Raw genomic sequence first — 17,862 nt, 5'->3', positions numbered from 1 at the left:
AGCATGGTCATACCTATCAATATGTAAATTGTAATTAGAGAGGAAAAATGAACGTTTTCTCAGACCGTGGTACTCTGTGAAAGAAGTTATTTCAGCTACATTAGAAGCATTACTCTGCTGTGCGAAATATACTACTTACACAGAAAGGGTAAGATAAATGAATGTTTAAACTTCTCTGCATCACCAAACAACACAAGATCTTCCATCACCTTCACATCATCTGCTGGCTTGCTATACTGCTTCTGTGGGACTGACAGAAAGCTGCACACACAAGAGCAAAGAAAACCAAGTGTCAAAAAAGGTTGGACACAATGCATACAAGCAGCAGGACATCTCAGTGTGGACTTCACATAACGACAGAGTCAAATTAACACTTAGCCAGGTTCTTCAAAACTAAAAGAAAGTTAGTTCAAATGTTTGCTTTGTACAGAGCGGTTTAAGAACAAGTGCTTGAGACTCTGCAATCACACACTGCACTGAGGTTCATTTTCCCTCCCCCGAATACAGTGAAAAATCCACTTTTGTAGGAGAAAAAGAGAAATTCTAAAGGTCATAGTCAGACATGAGAAAGAAATTATGGCAGACGTTAACAGCACTTGAACTGCTCTGCAGGACAGCAGGAAGTCCTCTGCAGCTAACAGCCTCCCCCAGACCCAGCGGCTCTCTGTTCCTAACTGGGGTGCAAACCGCGGGCGTTGCTCCATGGCGGCACACGTCGGACAGGCCACCCCGCGGCGGCCCCACGCTGCAGCTCCCCCAGGAGACAGCGCCAGCCTGGGCTGCCCGAGGGCCGCGTCGGGAAGGAGGCCGCAGGCAGAACTGCAGGAACGTCAGGACTCCTCGGGGCAGGCTGCGGTCCCTCTGCCCCCGTGTCCGGACTCGCCCCACGCACGAACCGCATTTCGATGCGCCTCAGCCTGGAGCAGCAGCTCGTCAGCGCTCGAGGGGCCTCTCACCCCGCAGCCGCCACTAAGATGGCGCCGTCCCGCCCAGGGGAGGGGTCGCCACCGGGTCACGTGGCCACAGCATTGCCATGGCAACACCCCCAGTGCGGCCCTGCTGTTGGCCGGCAAGAGGAGGTGGGCGGGTCTGGGTGGGACTGACAGCTCTATCAACCAATCAGAGTCCAGCATGCAGGGTCCTCGGGGAGGGGAGGAAGGGGTGGGGCCTGACCTGGGGGAGAGAAGAGGAGGGAGGAAAGGAGAGGAGGAAGCGGGCGGGTGCATCTGGGTCGGGGTTGGGGACGGGTGGGGGGGGGCTGTGGGTGTGTTCAGATGCGGGCGGGTGCCCTCCCGCTGGGGCGGGGCAGTGGTGCTGGCGATGGGGCTGCTTCCTGCCGGAGCTGCAGCAGGTCAAACCCTGAACTAGGAGAAGGGTTGTTGTCCTGGCTGTGCAGAGCGTTTGCTGACTGCCGAGTTGTGGGAAGGCCTCTCACCCTGATGGCACAGGAGGCCCTGCTGTCCTCAGCTCCGTGATCGCTGCTCCCATGCAATGCTCCCATTAGAAAATGTTGCCAAGAATTCCGGGCTGTTCTCCACTTCCTAAGTGTCGTAGGCTGGGTGTAGGTAATACATGGGCAGAAGGTAGTGTTCTTTTGGGGTAGTAACTGGTACATAATGGGTGTTTTGCTGTGCTATGGGGGCAGAAGGGCAGCTGGGGTTGCAGCAGAGCCGTGTGTCAGGCCCTGGGATGGCCAGTGAGGCCATGCAGAGCCAGGATGGCCATGCCTAAGTCTCAGTTTGGCCCTGCACAGAGGCCAGGGAAGTGCTGCTGCGCAGAACAGCATAACAGATGAGTTGAGACTGCTGTGGCTGTTGCTGTGGTGGTGCCTGGGCCGGAAAGCGGCCTGGCTAGAAACAGCCTGTGGCTGCAGGGCACCGTGAGAGGCAGCTCCCAGCAGTGGGTGGGGGTAGGACCCTTTTGGAGGAAGCTCCCAGCACAAAGGGGCAGGGCACTCGGGGACGGTCACAGCGGTGGTGGGTACCCAAGGTAGGTAGGAGATCCTGGGGACAAGCGGAGCTGGAGGCAGCAGCGTGACCCGGCAGCACGGCCGGCCCCGCACCCCAGCTGTGTTAGCAGAGGGCAGCCAGCAGGGCGAGGGAAGGCATTGCTCCCCTTGGCTCGGCCTGGGAGAGACCATGTGTGGGAATAGGGTCCAGTTTGGGCTACCCAGCCCCAGACAGACACAGACACACTGGCGCGAGCCCAGCGGAGGCCCCCGAGCCGGTGGGGAGCTGCAGCATGGGACGTATGAGGCGAGGCCAAGGGCACTGGGTGTGTTCAGCTGGGAGAAGGGAAGGTGCAGGGGGATCTGGCTGCTGCCTGCAGCTGCCAAGGGCAGGGTGGGGAGAGGATGGAGCCAGAGGATGGAGCCAGCACATCCGCGAGGTGCCTGGGGCCAGGACGAGGGGCAAGGACACAAGGGGCAGCAGGGAAAATTCCCATCTGAGAGTGCCAAAAGCCTTTGAAGCCTAAGGGTGCTCCAACAGAGAGAGTCCGAGCTCTGCCAGGCCCTGGGAAACCCCCTCTGGCTGCCACCCCTTGCGGCAGGAGCTTGGAGCAGAGACCTCCAGAAGCCCCTTCCCACCCCAGCTGCTCTGGGACTCTTTGACTGCTTGAATGGGTTTCCCTCCAGACCTGACTGGCTTTATTGGCGTTGCCTGCACTAGTTTTCCTCTGGAGATGTGCCCAACACCAAGTAACATGGGCAGAAAAAGCTTCCCAGGGTTTTTTATTCGAAGCAGGCAATGGCTGTCACCGGCTAGGGCTTGTGAGAGCTGTGGCAGCATTTCTGTAGCACCCAGGACAGCATCTCCGTCGCTCTTGCTCTCTGCTCTGCGCCAGCCCCGATCTCAGGGGACCTGCCCGGCACTTGCACCTGCACGCCGTTCCTCTCGCTGCCCCGTGACACAGCGGCAGCAGAAAGCTCTGCGCAGAGCCCGAAGTGCTGTGCTGAGCCGTGAGGGCCATCGCCTGGGCGCTGCAGCATGCGGGAGGGTGGCGTTGCCTGTGGCGGGAAGGAGAGCCGCGTGTGAGGGGCAGCGAGGGCGCAGGACCGGCACCTGCCTGTCCCCTGCCACCAAGGGCTTTCCCGCGGGGTCGTGGCCTCGGCACAGCCAGCTCCCGAGGGCTTCCTGCTGCCGGCCTCGGTGCCCCTTGCTGTGCCGGCACAGGCCCCCCGTCCCCAGAAGGGCTCTTGACTTGGGTACGTACCTGGGTCAGCCTCTGGTGTGTGCCTGAAGGAAGAGGATGACTTCTGCTCGCCTTTGGGCTCAGAGGCAACCTGCATGGGCAGAGCAAGAACACACACCCGCGTGCCATCAGCTGGCGATGCTCAGGATACTGGTGCCCCGGGATGGACGGGGGAAAGGGCTTGGGGTCGGGGGATGCTGCCACCAGCTGCGAGTCCCAAGGGGAGGGAGCTGCGGCTGGCACAGCAATGGCACAAGGCCGTAGCAGCAGGGCTGGGCTGGCTGGGGGCCGCGACGGGCAGCGGCGAATGGAGGCGGCCGGGTGCATGGCAGAAGTGGGGGTCGCTCACCGGGTGTGGGAGGGGGCTGCTGCTGGGGCCGCCCCTCCCCTCCTCGCTCAGCCTCCATGCCCCAGGGCTGAACGCAGCACAAGGGGTGGAGGGCACGTCAGCCCTGTGCCTTTGGCACTTTGAAACAGAGAGGAGCAGGCATCTCCCCCATGGGAGATACTGCAGAGGATAAATGGCTGGGGGTGACCGCTTGGCACCATGGCCGGGGGGTGCCACGCGATGGGGCAGCTCTCTGCCCCCACGCTGCACACCCCAGACGTAGCTGACACAGCAGCTCCCTCTCATCATGGGTGCCAATGGCGTGCTCGTTGCTCACCTGGTGAGGAGGGCCTCCAGCCAAGGCAGAGGTCGCTGGTGGTGTTTCCTTGGGCAAAGGCTGTTGGAGAGGCAGGCTGTTGCTCTCAGCCCAAGTGCCTGCGGCCAAGGGAGAGGCCTGTGGCACAGCTTCTGCAGGAACTGATGGAGTCAGAGGTGCATTTTCCCCCACATCCGGAGGGATGCTGGCTGCGGGGGAGGCCTCCTCCGGCTTCGTTCCTGCGCTCAGAAATGCTGATGGGGCGAGAGACGCGCTGTCCCCCGCGTCCTGAAAGCCATCGGCCAAAGCAGGTGCCGCTGCCTCGGCTCCTCTGGGCACTGCTGGGGCGAGAGGCGTGCTCTGCAGGTCGCCCGTTGCCTCCCCGGTAGCGTCTCTGGCCTTGCCGTTGGGAGAGCAGGGCACCTTCTGGGGGCACGTCTCTGTGTCTGTGAAGAGGCTCCTGAGGCTAGGTCTGACCCAGGTCATGCACAGGGAGGGCTTTCCCTCTAGCTCCTCCCCTTGCAGAAGCTCTTCATCAGTGTGCTCTTCCTCACTGGGCCAGTCCGCTTGCTCCTCCTGCAGCGCTCCCGGGACTCTCTTGCCTCTTCCCACCTCCCGCTCCCTCCTGGGGGCATGGGCATACAGCCGCTCCAGCACCTCCCACTTGCACCTTGCGTCCTTGAGGAGCTCCACTCGCGTCACCTCCGGTTTCCACAAGTTGTAGAAGGAGTTTCTGGCGAGGAGCTGAAAGGAGAGGGGGAGATTTGTGAAGGCAGCTCCTTTTCCCACCAGGAAAGGCCTCGCGGGGCCCCGCCAGCACTGGCACAAGCAGGCTGTCGTGGCACGGCGCAGCGGCTGGCCCCAGCACGGGGAGGGTTGGCACCTGCCCCGGCCCAGCCCTTGCACTCACCTCCTTGGGTTTGACGTTGAGGGATCCTGAGGCTGTCAGGGAGAAATGTTTCCCCTCGCCCTGCTCTTGCTCGCCCTCGCTCTCCTTCAGGCTCTGCTCCCTCCTCTGCAAACAGGCTTCCCGCAGCTGGGCCAAGCTCTGCCCGGTGCGGGCCAGGCAGCTGCTGTTGAGCTCCTCCAGCGTCTCTGTTTTGATCGACAGCACTGCCAGGTACTGCGAGGTGTTGTCCGGGTGAATGCGCAGCGGCTTTCCTCCAACGCGGCAGATGATGCCCAAAGGCTGCTGTTTTGGGCGCTGCCCTGCCGGCGCTGGTTGTGGTGTCCCCGTCCCCGCACCCTTGCCTGGGGAAGCTGGTGCACCAGCCCCGCTGACCTGCCTTTTGCCCCCATGAGCGTGGGGATCAGGCCTTTGCTGAGCTGCGGGGGCTGTGCTTTTGCCACGCTCTGTGCTCTGGTGCTGGTCTGGCCTTGCCGGTGTTGCTGCATCGATGGTGTGTGCCTCGAGGCCCAGGCCCGCGTCCTCCAGAGCCACGGCAGGCGGTGCGGGGCCATGTGGGGCAGGCCCCTGGCTCTCAGCCCTCAATTGCCTGCCAGCTTCTGCAATGATGCTCTCAACAAGGCCAGCAGGCTCCGGCAGGGAAGGCGATGGGGACTCAGGTGGGGCCATTTCACTGTGGCACCTGGCAGCGATGTCTTCTGCAGAGCTGGGTGGTACCTCTGCGAAGGGAGGGCTGGTGAGTCCAGCCGTGTCTGAAACAGCTTTGGCTGCCATCGCACACTGCAGGGGAGAAGAGGCTGTTTCTTCCGGGGGCATCTCAGCTGGGGGCACTTGCAGGTGGGGAGGCTGCAGGTCTGCCCCTTGGGATGCTGAGGACTTGCTTAGCACCAAGTCCTGCCTCTGCACCACTGCGTCCAAGCATTGTGCCTTGACCTCCTGGGCACAGGCATCTCTGGGAGCCGGGGGCAGCTTGCTGACTAGCTCCTGGTGCATTTCTTGGCCAGTGCTGGCAAAACCCACCGCTGACGGGGACTGTGGCAGCCTTGGCACTGTCAGGCAGCTTGGCCAGGCCTCGTGCCGCTCCTTGCACGCTGGTGTGCCTCGCAGCTCCCTTTCAGGAACGGTCTGTGCTCCTGCACCAAAGGAGGAGCTTCCTGAGAGCTGTTGGCTTTTCAGGGCAAGAGGTGTTCTGCTGCCGTCGTCCTGCAACATCCTTGCTTTTCCCAGCACTAATGGGGAAGACCCAGGCCGGGACTCAGGCAAGGAGCGGACGTGCTCTTGAATTGCCTGGGGAAGAGCACAAATTTCCCGCTTGGGTTTTTGAAGGGGAGGCAAGGAAAGCTGGGATGGCTTTAGTTCCTCCTCTTCCAGGCTCTTCCCTGAGCCCAGAGCCATCCCAGCCCCACTAACAAGCGGGAAGTGTTCCTTGGCAGCAGCTTCACTGGAATTTGTAGCCAGCCTCTCTAATGCCTTGGTCATTCTCTCCAGGACTCTCCTGCTCACAGCTTCCGCATCCATGGCATTGGCCCAGCCTTGGGGAGAAGATCTGCCGGATGTTTCCAGAGCAGGCAGCTTGGTTTGACTTGTAGCTCCTGCTCTTTTACATGCAGAGGCCTCCGGGCCTCCCTGTGCCTGCCTAGCTGCCTTGGCTGGGAGCGGTGCTAAGCCGGGCAGATGTGGTGTCTCTGCTCCCGCATGAGTCCTGCCAGGCAGTGTCTCCCCGTGCCTCAAAGGAGCCTTCTTGAGAAGGCCGGTGGAGGCATGCAGAGCTTGCACTGTGACATCCCTGCTAGTGTCCTCCACCATCTGCAACTCAAACCCACAAGAAAGGCCAAGTTACTGCCATTGTTCCCCCCGCTGCCCTGCATCCTTCCATCATGGAAACTTCCTGCGGCCCCTGACGCCCTCGATTATGGCAGCGCTCTCCCACACAGGCGGCTGCTGCCCTGCTCCCAAAGGCTGGGTGGGGAGAAGGGTCCTCACCATGGGGCAAGAGATGGGCAAAGGCAGCTCCCTGGGACGCCCCAAGGCATGTGCTTGCAGGCTGCCATGCAGAGCAGCCAGTCAGCCTGCCGGGGGGCGGAGACCGCCTGGTCTCGGCCAGCACTTCCCGTCTGCTGCTCAGCAGCTGCAGGGAGTCAGGCAGAGGCTTTGCCACCTTCTCTGCTCAGCTCTGTACCTTTGTGATGCCGTGTTCCGAGGCTCGTGAGCTCTGTGGGCCGGGCAGCGAAGGCAGCCTGTCCCTTTGGTGGGACGGAGCCGGGGTCCGGCTGTGCTGCATTGCTGCGTGCAGCTCCTGCTGGCCCACCTGTGGGGAGAAGGAGACACGTGATGGGGGTGGTTGCATTGGTGGGAGCAGCTCCTGAAGCACAGGAAACCCCAAGCCCGTGTCCAAGGGAAGCTCATGGCTGCACACAGCCTGGCTGCGCTTGGCCCAGAGCTGCTCTCAGGGCAGAGCTCACGGGGCACGTGTGGGCCTTGGAGCATCCAGGTCAGTGTGCTTTGTCTGAGAGAAAATGCCCAGGGCCAGGAATGAATGCCCCCTCGCTGGAGGAGCTCATGCCTGCCTGTCTTGCCCCAGCTCCCCTTCCCCACCATGCTCGTGCTCTCCGTGTGGGTCCCATTCCTGCTGCCTGCCCCTGCCTCCAGCCCCATCACTCACCTCGCTCCTGCGCTCCTGCATGCCTGGGAGCCTGGGAGGCCGTTCGCGGGCTGGGAGCAGGCGCTTGCCTGCCGCTCCTTGTCCATCTCCAGGATGCTCTCCTGGGGACCTGACACTGTGGCAGCTGATCGAGTCGCTCTCCTCAGAGTGGGGACTCCAGTGTGCCGAAGCTTGTGCACTTGCTCTCGAGACCTCTGCATACTCGCAGGCAAGTGGGTATAAGATCCCTATAAGCTGCCTCAAAAACGCTCTCATGATGCTCTCAATTTCCCTGTTCCTTTCTTCCACCCTGTCCCTCTGCAAGAGAAGCAAACAAGAGAGGCCAGGTGAGCCTGGTGCTGCCCTCCCTGCTCTCCATCCATTCCAACTGGCAAACGTCTTCCACCCATGATGCCAACCTGGATGACTGTGCTCTCCCGTCAAGGCGTCTGCCACCCCGCTCTGAACAGCCAGGCAGGGAGAGGGCTCGTTACCACAGGGCAAGCAATGGGCGCAGAAGGCTCTCTCGGATGCCCTGGCAGACAGCTGGGCCTCGCTGTGGTCCCACGGGGCCAAGGGAGGATTTCTCCATGGGAACCTGGATGGGCTGCCTGTTGGCTTGCATGGGGCAGGCGAGGAGGTGCATGGGGCTGATGGGGCCATCCCAAGGGCATGCGGCTGAGTTTCAGAGGCTGGGGCTGGGCCCTGATGCTGGGTGCAGGGTGGTGGGAGCAGGGGGAGGGTAGGGGCTGGTTGACTGTGGGCTTTGGGGGAGCCTTCTTTGGGGGAAAGGGCCTGCAAAGGGGCAGGAGGATTTGGGGAAGCGGAGAAGCATTAGGAGATGCTTGGAGAAGCCACGCGAGAAGCAGCTATGGGAATACTGTGCTCTTCAAGGCCAGTTCACGCTGGCCGCAGCGCCTGGGGAACAGCCTCCCTATTGCTGAGCTGGAGGCCAGAGATCCCGGAGCCACAGGATTGTCCTGATGGCAGTGGGAGCTGCAGGTGCTCCCAGCCCCTGGGAGCTGCGCTGCCTCATTGCCTGCCGAGGGATGAGAAACCAAACCTGGGCTCTGAGGGTTGCGAGCTCTGGTCCCCTTGTGTGTTTGAAGAGGGGGCAAATGATTTTCAGGTGGGTCACACATCTGCAGTGTGAACTCCCTGTGCAGAGCAGGCAGCCAGCCTGCAAGGGGTCAGGGGACCTCCTGGCCTCTCCAGGCACCTCCAGTCCGGTTATCGGCAGGTTGGAGGAGGCTCGAGAAAGTTTTACCACTGTCTCTGTTCAGCCATATAGCTTTTGTCTCTTCCCAGAGGCCCGTGATCTCCTTGGGCTGGGGAGTGAAGGCTGCTCATCCCCGTGGCATGAAGCCCCGACCTGTTTGCGCTGCATTGCTGCGAGCATCTCCCTGTGGCCCAGGTGCGGGGAGAAAGAGGGGCAGGATGCAGGCAGTTGTGTTTGCACATGAGGCCACTGAAGGGTGGAAAACTCCGGGTCTGTTTGTAAGGCAAGAACAAGGCTGGCCACAGCCAGGCTGAGCTCAGCCCAGAGCTGCTCTCTGCCCTGGGTGGAGGTTACTGCGGCCGTGTGGCCTTGGAGCATCCGTGTGCCCCAGTCTGCCCTGGGGGCCAGGAATTAATAATACCCTTTGCTACTGGAGTACCTCAGGGCTGGCTGTCCCACCCCCAGCTCGCCCACCCCACACCCTTGCTCTCTCCATGCAGGTCCCATCCCTGCTGCCTGCCCCTGCCTCCAGCCCCATCACTCACCTCGCTCCTGCGCTCCCGCGCTCCTGGGAGGCCATCCGCGGGCTGGGAGCAGGCGCTTGCCTGCCGCTCCTTGTCCATCTCCAGGATGCTCTCCTGGGGACCTGACACTCTGGCAGCTGATCGAGCTGCTCTCCTCAGAGTGGGGACCCCGGGGGCTCTGGCCGCAGCAGGGACATGGTCACCACGGGGACCGCCCCCTCACAATGGCCTTGAGGGCACGATGCCGCCCCATCACAAAGCCCTGGCGCTCGCCATGGGGACCCCCATGACCATCTCCTGGCAGTCCCCCGTGGAGACACCACCCCCCCCCGCCACCCCCCCCCCATCACAGTGCCTTGCTGTGCCCGTGGCGATCCCCATCTTTGCCTCCAGCCCTGTGGGCCCAGTTTCTGAGCCCAGCTGGGAGCGGGTTTCTGGGGAGTAGGAAGACTCTTCCTCTGCCCAGCTCGGGGCTCCTCTGTGCCTTGCCCAGGCAGCTGCTCTCCTTGGCTGCTTGGATCTCCAGGCACTCACAGTCCCCAGGGAGGTCCCTACAGACCTGTTGGCCAGGCTCACCATGGGCGGGCCAGGTCTTGCAGGACACCTCAGCAGAGGCCCTCGCGGCTGGCCTGGGTGGCTGACAGTGCTGTTGGGAGAGCCCTGGGATGCCAAGGTGTGCCCGGGGGTGGGGCAGGCCTGGGGAGTCTCAGGGGGCAGCCGCTGGGGGCGGAAGGGCAGCTGGGGTTGCAGCAGAGCCGTGTGTCAGGCCCTGGGATGGCCAGCGAGGCCATGCAGAGACAGGATGGCCATGCCTCAGTCTCAGTTTGGCCCTGCACAGAGGCCAGGGAAGTGCTGCTGCGCAGAACGGCACAGCAGATGAGTTGAGACTGCTGTGGCTGTTGCTGTGGTGGTGCCTGGGCCGGAAAGCGGCCTGGCTAGAAACAGCCTGTGGCTGCAGGGCACCGTGAGAGGCAGCTCCCAGCAGTGGGTGGGGGTAGGACCCTTTTGGAGGAAGCTCCCAGCACAAAGGGGCAGGGCACTCGGGGACGGTCACAGCGGTGGTGGGTACCCAAGGTAGGTAGGAGATCCTGGGGACAAGCGGAGCTGGAGGCAGCAGCGTGACCCGGCAGCACGGCCGGCCCCGCACCCCAGCTGTGTTAGCAGAGGGCAGCCAGCAGGGCGAGGGAAGGCATTGCTCCCCTTGGCTCGGCCTGGGAGAGACCGTGTGTGGGAATAGGGTCCAGTTTGGGCTACCCAGCCCCAGACAGACACAGACACACAAAGCCCTGGCGGCTGCCATGGTCGGCAGTAGCTGAGGAGAAAGTCTAAAGCTGGGAGGAAGAAAAAGGTATTCTGTATTTCCAGATAATACTTAAATATCAAGTAGAAAGGCTAAGCTACCATTGTTTAGAAGAGAATGCCAATGAATCAAGCAGCAAAACATTTGAAGGTTTTTCTTTCCTTATTTGCAGTACTTTTAACCTTCTTGAAAGAGAAGAATTTAAAGTTATATTTCCTCATGCTGTGAACTGAGTTTTGCTGATAGAGAATATATACAGCTAACTAGTAAATCTACAGACATTGCACCCATAAAGGGAAATGCCTGGTCTTTCAAGCAAACAATTGCAATTGACTTCCAACAGATAAATCTCTCCAGCTTATGAATTAATCAGGTTCTCAGGTATGTAAAAATATTCATAGACAAAACTCCCAAACCACCTTTTTAAACCAGGACATGTTTTGAGTATACTTTCCGCTTATCACACAAGACACTAAGCCTTTAACTATGGCAAGCAATCCCCTATACTTTGAATCTATGTATATTCTGGATTTCATCTGTTCTTAAGAAATTACTTTTTACTGCTACTATAAAAGCTCAGTAATGGCAGAAGCTTTTCAAGCACACAAATGTATTGATGTCTCAGTTTACCTAAAGCTAAATCCAACAGAACCCATGTCCTGGGTTTAAGAAAGGCAAAGAAACCCCATCACCGCCTCTATTTATAAATTTTCTGTTGGGGGGGTTTCTTTCTGAATAGCCTACTGTAAAGCAGAGGGGCAGTAGAATTTTACATTAAAATATTTAGAGTTTACGCCTAACCCCTTCAAAGAAATCCAATTGCTTTTAAAGAGTCAAGTCTAAAAATCCAATTGCAGAGAGCCCCCTTAGAGCCACCAGTGCCAGTAAGTTACATATTATGCTAATGGATTAAATATTGCCACCGTTTAGAGTCTGCATAGGAGCAGGGAGGAGAACACTTCACAGTCAGGCAGCTGCTCTGCCTCTTCAGCAGATTCCTCCCTCCCCTCTTCTCTAATCACACTCACCTTCTGACAGCTCTGTTAGGGCTGTGCTTCCTACACCTCGCAAAATGTTCCTCCTCATCATCAGAGGAGGAGGATGGGGAATCACTGCTGTAGACTTCATGTTTCCATCCACAAGCATTTCAAAGGCAGTAACAAAAACAAGACTAGGTCACACTAAATCACATCAAAAATCAAGTGAAGCCTCCTCCAGAATGTACTGTGAGAGCTAAGAAGTTTCCAGCCCATTATCTGTATTCCTCGTGCATCTGATTTCAAACTGCATCACACGTTTCTCCTTGTGAGAGCAAAATTCAGTCTTTGCTGGGAAGGTGAAATGTTTAACTAGTTTACAATCAAAATTCAGCTACAAGTTGTTCAAATCTGTAATCAGACACACAGAGCACCCAGTTTCACTGAGCATTAAGTATCCACTCTGTAAAACATAAGCCCTTTGTATGTATTGAATCATCGCTCTTCCAAAACTGAGGCCCCCTCTTCTTTCCTAAACTGACTGCTCTAAAGAATGTCAAAGTGTTCTTATCAAGCAATAGATAGCTTTCTCCAAGCTCCAAGTGCTTACAGCATCCAAAACAACCTTTCTCACCACAATCGCCATTAACACTTCTTTATGGAATTTTTCTTGTTTAAGAGTACTTCTACAGAGAAATAATCCAAGAGGAAATTAGTATTGCCATCTGAGTGATTAGAAAAGCACCTGGTACTTATATGCAGCTTGACTTTGGCACACAGTATGCCAGAGCCTTGCAAAGTAACTGTATTTGTGAATCTATTCCCCCTGATTTCCTCTGAACTTCATGTTCACAGATGTGACCAAAACAGCAGGACAGATCGAGAAGGGCGCTCCTGAGGGAGCTTCAATTAATTATGATGCATGCAGGAGGATAATTATGAGGCACACAGGTTTTGGCTTGAACCCTTTTATACATTTTTATTCTCCTTGTTCAAGTCTTGCACAGGCTGCAGAACATGAGTGAGGTACTGCCTTCACAAGCTATTGCATAATTACATCTCTTCCTCAAGGCATGATGAGCTCAACTACTGCAACATCCTCTTCCGTCCTCAAATACAGCCTTACCCCACTCAGATCCATTCAGAAAGTGGCTCTAAAGATCATATGCTGAACTTATTCCCTTAATCACAAAGAGCATTCTCCTGAAAGCTGTCAAGTTTCTTCCTTTCACGAATTACCCTCATTCCCACATTATTTCCCACTGAGTGCCCAGAGGAGAGCTCTGATTTCCAGGCCGGCACTGACAGCAGCACCTACTGACTAACTCCTCAGTACAAAAATGCAGCAGCACAAGAATTTTTGCTCTAAACCAAGGCTCAGTAAATGTGGAGGTTGCTGCAAATTCTTATCCAGATACAAAACGGAGCGTATCAGCTAATCATCAACTACTAATCCACCAGTAGAATCATGAAAAAAGCAATAGTTCCTCAGCAGCCACAGAACTGTTCATACTGTCACTTGAGAGAGATCATACAAAATAGCGTGAGCAATTCTGGTCCCATTTGAAAAAAGGGAACTGAGATTCAAACGAAAAGTGACAAAGGCAAGCTATGAAGATGCACCAAAAACAAAGTGCCAATCATTCAAAAGCACACTAGGAGAATGTAATTTGACATAGCAAAACTAAGACAGAGGAAATATGATTGTTACATATAATAGAAGTTGCTCTAGGGACAGAGAACCAGTTACGCCCACAAGTAATGCTGGTACAAGAACAAATACTCATAAACTTGCCCCCAGTTGTGGCGGTCTGATTCACGGACTCCGATGTGCTGGATCAGAATCAACTGTATTCAAGCAAGCAAGCCCTATATATAAGCTCTAGCCCGGACTGGTACTTTCCCACAGTGATTTACGGTACTTTCTCTTCTCCTTGCAAGTGCCACGTTATACCTTCCCAAAGGTCATGTTCCCTCATTCTGTGCGGTTACTCCCTATGTTCCCATACTGCTATCTATTCAGCCCATGGCCTTCGGCTCCTTAACTCTATCTTGTCCGATCCCTCACTGTCTGCCCCTACACCCAATAAATGCAGTTCCCTAAAAAGGAAATCCTGGAAGTGACTCTCAATGAAGGGAGTATATTACAGAGGAGCTTAAGTCAATTTATAAAAATGATTCTGGGATCCTTTTGCCTGTAACAGGCAACTAAACTACAGCACCCAGGAGATTCTTTGGGAGGTGAGGAGATGTCAAGGAAAAACAGGCAAATGGGAATCCAAATCTCAGCCACAGGGACAAGCACAGGACGCTAAGCAGTGCCTTTGAGCCTGTAGGCTAACCACACTGCCCAGGCAAACATCATTCTTTTGTGCATGTGGAACAATAAGATTCAGGAGCTGAGGAGTAAAATCACAAAAGCTTAACAGCTTAGTTGTGCCTAGGCAATGGAAGGCATCACACAGTCTTCTTGCATATTTCAACCCCAGCCATTATTTCTGATAAGTTTTAAAGTGGAAAAACAAGTCCTGAAACAGCTGTTTGTAAGCAGAGTATCTATACAAAAATCACAAAAAGGCAATTCAGAGAATGCAGCATAAAGCGTATATACTAACTTCTCACTGTTATTCACATTTTCTGAGGAAGAAGCTATGTCTTCCCTGCTCAGAGCATGCCTCTAGCATGGTCATACCTATCAATATGTAAATCGTAATTAGAGAGGAAAAATGAAAGTTTTCTCAGACCGTGATACTCTGTGAAAGAAGTTATTTCTGCTACATTAGAAGCATTACTCTGCTGTGCGAAATATACTACTTACACAGAAAGGGTAAGATTGCCTGAGTTCAGTGTGGTCTTCTCAGTTTCCCCTTTTGTTGTCCTCTAAGTTCCCTTTGAAACTCACCACCTTCAAGACCTTTCAGGCTCCTGTCTTAGCCGCCCTGGTGTGGAGAATGCCTGCTGTGGTTGGCTGAAACCTCAGTGTTGCGAGGGCTGCAACCTGTGTGGGAGAAGAGGCCTTTTCTGTCCCTGTCTTCATTCCTCAGCTGCTTTCTTGTGTTTCACAGAATCACAGAATGGTTGAGGTTGGAAGGGACCTCTGGAGATCATTTAGTCCAACCCCCATGCTCAAGCAGGGTCACCTAGAGCATATTGCCCAGGATCATGTCCAGACGGCTTTTGAATATCTCCAAGGATGGAGACTCCACAACCTCTCTAGAAAACCTGTTCCAGTGCTTGGTTACCCTCACGGTAAAGAAGTTTTTCCTCATACTCAGATGGAACTTCCCGTGCTTCAGTTTGTGCCCATTGCCTCTTGTCCTGTCGCTAGGCACCACTGAAGAGAGTCTGGCCCCATCCTCTCTACACCCTCCCTTCAGATATTTATACACATTGATAAGGTCCCGCCTCAGCCTCCTCTACTCCAGGCTGAACAGTCCCAACTCTCTCAGTCTTTCCACATATGAGAGATGCTCCAGTCCCTTCATCAACTTAGTAGCCTTCTGCTGGACTCGCTCCAGTACGTCCATATCTCTCTTGTATCGGGGAGCCCAGAACTGGACACAGTACTCCGGATGCAGCCTCACCAGGGCTGAGTAGAGGGGGAGGATCACCTCCCTCAACCTGCCGGCAATGCTCTTCCTAATGCACCCCGGGATACCATTGGCCTTCTTGGCCACAAGGGCACATTGCTGGCTCATGGTTAACTTCTTGTCCACCAGGACCCCCAGGACCTTCTCCACAGAGCTGCTTTCCAGAAGGTCATCCCCCAGCCTGTGCTGGTACATGAGGTTATTCCTCCCTAGGTGCAGGACCCTACACTTGCCTTTGTTGAACTTCATGAGGTTCCTCTCTGCCCATCTCTCCAGCCTGTCCAGGTCCCTCTGAATGGCAGCACAGCCCTCTGGTGTATCAGCCACTCCTCCCAGTTTTGTATCATCAGCAAACTTGCTGAGGGTGCACTCTGTCCCTTCATCCAGGTCACTGATGAAGAAGTTGAACAATATTGGACCCAGCATTGACCCCTGGGGCACACCGCTAGTTACTGGCCTCCAAGTAGACTTTGCACTGCTGAGCACAACCTTTGAGCTTTGCCATTCAGCCAGTTTTCAGTCCACCTCCCTGTCTGCTCATCTAGCTTGCACTTCCTCAGCTTGCCTATGAGGATCTTATGAGAGACAGTGTCAAAAGCCTTGCCGAAGCCAAGGGAGACAACATCCACTGCTCTCCCCTCCTCTACCCAGCGAGTCATCCCATCACAGAAGGCTCTCAGGCTGGTTAAGCATGATTTCCCCTTTGTGAATCCATGCTGACTACTACTGATCACCTTCTTATCCTTCATGAGCCTGGAAATGGTATCCGGGATGAGCTGTTCCATCACCTTCCCAAGGATTGAGGTGAGGCTGCCTGGCCTGTAGTTCTGGAAAAGGAAAGTCAAACAAAGGAATTCAGATCTCGTTATGCACTGATTTACTGAAAGATCAGGAGTGCTTATAAGCCGGCATACTGTTTCACAACTTCAATGCACTCTGGCAAACAGAAAGACACAACACAAGCAGCTACTGATCAACAACCTTACAACGTTAACTGGTAATCCATTTATAATTAACTTCTGTAAGTGCATAAAAAAATGAAGTGAGAGGATGAGACTATCCCTGATGGAGGGGGAGGTGTGTGTGTGTGTGTGTGTGTGTGGGGAGAAGGGTGAGGGAGAGTTGTAAATATGATGGGTGAAAAATCTCACAAGTATTGCTGCCAAAATTATATCCAAGCAAGTATTTATTGGAAGGGCAGAAGAAACCAGGAAGAAATCAGTTGTCAAGCCTTCTCTGGCTCTCCTTTCCCAAGATTTCTCTGAGCTGGGGCCAAACAGCTCCTTCTGCATCTCTCCAGGCCAGGGCTTGGATGTGTTGCTGCCTGCAGCTCCTGTGAGCCTGGGAGAAGGGAGTGGGGAGTAGCACAGACACAGTTTTGATGGAAAAATGTGCTTTGTGTGTTTCGCTTGGGAGGGGGGGTGTTAATCATTTGCATGAGCTATTTAGTTCTCAGAATTATTTCTCTGAAATTCATTAACAGGATTTCTACTGCTGTTTTCTTTCTGGAATGCTTCTTGATGTTCTTATGTCAGCCAGAGCTTTCTCCTCTGTTGCAGATAAGAGCAATGGCCAGAACATGGAACTATTCCTGTGAGTCAAGACTTCAGCAATACCTTGATATTTGTGAATTATGCAGAATTTGCTTATAATACACAGACTTATCCAGCTCTATTGCCTAGAGAAAAACACATTTTATCATCACTATTCATGCCTTCCATTCTTGACACCTCTTTGAAAGCACAAGAAGTGCTGCCTTGTGTAACATTGTGGTCATCCGCTCTAGGGAGAGATTCCTGCTACATTATGAGTTGGTGGTAAGCCTTACTTTCTGGCATAATAAAAATAGATGGTCTGTCAAAAGATGATGTTCTCAATGCTTTGTTTTGTAGTTCTATCCTGCCATCTTCTCTGAATTAGCAAATGTGAAATGCAGCATATGGATTTATGAAAAGAAAAGTGCAAGTAAGTATCACTCAAATAGCATAGGCATGTGTGAGGCATCAAAACTGGTTTGACTCTTTTTGGGGAAAAAAAGATACTTTAAAAAATTGGTTGTGCTTGTTTTTAAGGTGTAAAAGAGATGGTTCCTGCATCAAAGAGATTTACAATACATCTCACAATATCTCTGAAAAGATTTGCAGCTTTCACTGGTGGGAAGATTAGCAAGGTGTATATATATATGTAAAATTGTAGTGCAACTTTGTCTTCTTGGAATGGGAGATTTCCCAAAGCAGAATAGTCTTCTAAAAGTTGTTAATATCTACAGACAATAACTGTAGACTGAAGATATCAAAGGAAAATCACTGCAATAAGTATTTCTTTTTTCTCTTCTGGCAACAATAAAGTTCATGTGATGGTAAACATATACTCTGCTATGAAAGCTGATTTTGCAGAGAACAGTTCTCTGCAACTGAAATTACTCCATGTTGTTTATTGGGAGGACCTCTTTTTAGTGAACCAGTAAATACATTTAAGTACTTCTAGTCTGTGTTCTTTGATGTGTTTTTATCAGGCTATTTCATAAAGTATTCCAGGATAATTGTTGCGTCTTCTTGGTCTCTCTTTAGGATGTGAAATATCCTGAGTATCTGGATCTTCGAACATACGTATCTCAATCCGTTGGAGAACCACTCCTCTATGCCTTATATGCAGTCCTGGTATATAGAGGTGTCAGTAGTCATGCAGGACGTTATTTCTGCTACACAAAGGTAAATAACAATTTCATTTCTAACGGGGTGAGCTCTGTGCTGGTGAGGAGGTACTTGCATGAAAACTTTACTGGTAACCACTGCTTTTAGGGAAAAAGGTTTTATTTCATGTTTAATTTGATCTTTTTTGGTGTATTCTCTGTTCTGAAGAGTTCTC

The 17,862-nt window shown here is 54.1% G+C and overlaps 1 protein-coding gene and 1 long non-coding RNA gene across 2 annotated transcripts in view; one reads left to right on the top strand and one right to left on the bottom strand.

Moving 5' to 3' along the window:
* Window positions 1-9,706, bottom strand: part of LOC135329235 (uncharacterized) — a 38,053-nt gene extending 28,347 nt beyond the window's left edge. The window contains exons 1-6 of the mRNA XM_064517186.1: window positions 9,687-9,706; window positions 9,149-9,305; window positions 7,406-7,702; window positions 6,923-7,051; window positions 4,747-6,549; window positions 4,029-4,580 (exon numbers count right to left, since the gene is read on the bottom strand). Of these exons, the coding sequence (XP_064373256.1) occupies window positions 4,029-4,580; window positions 4,747-6,549; window positions 6,923-7,051; window positions 7,406-7,702; window positions 9,149-9,305; window positions 9,687-9,706 (2,958 nt within the window). The remainder of the gene's footprint in view (window positions 1-4,028; window positions 4,581-4,746; window positions 6,550-6,922; window positions 7,052-7,405; window positions 7,703-9,148; window positions 9,306-9,686) is intronic.
* A 6,122-nt stretch (window positions 9,707-15,828) lies between these two features.
* On the top strand, window positions 15,829-16,950 carry LOC135329237 (uncharacterized). Its single transcript, XR_010390604.1, has 3 exons — window positions 15,829-15,991; window positions 16,554-16,811; window positions 16,887-16,950. It is a non-coding gene; the product is annotated as an uncharacterized LOC135329237 (long non-coding RNA).
* The last annotated feature ends 912 nt before the right edge of the window (window positions 16,951-17,862 follow it).

Source organism: Dromaius novaehollandiae, chromosome 9 (genome assembly GCF_036370855.1).
Source record: "Dromaius novaehollandiae isolate bDroNov1 chromosome 9, bDroNov1.hap1, whole genome shotgun sequence".
Classification (NCBI taxonomy): domain Eukaryota; kingdom Metazoa; phylum Chordata; class Aves; order Casuariiformes; family Dromaiidae; genus Dromaius; species Dromaius novaehollandiae.
The sequence above is the reverse complement of the archived record's forward strand: the minus strand, read 5'-3'. Positions and strand labels throughout refer to the sequence as shown.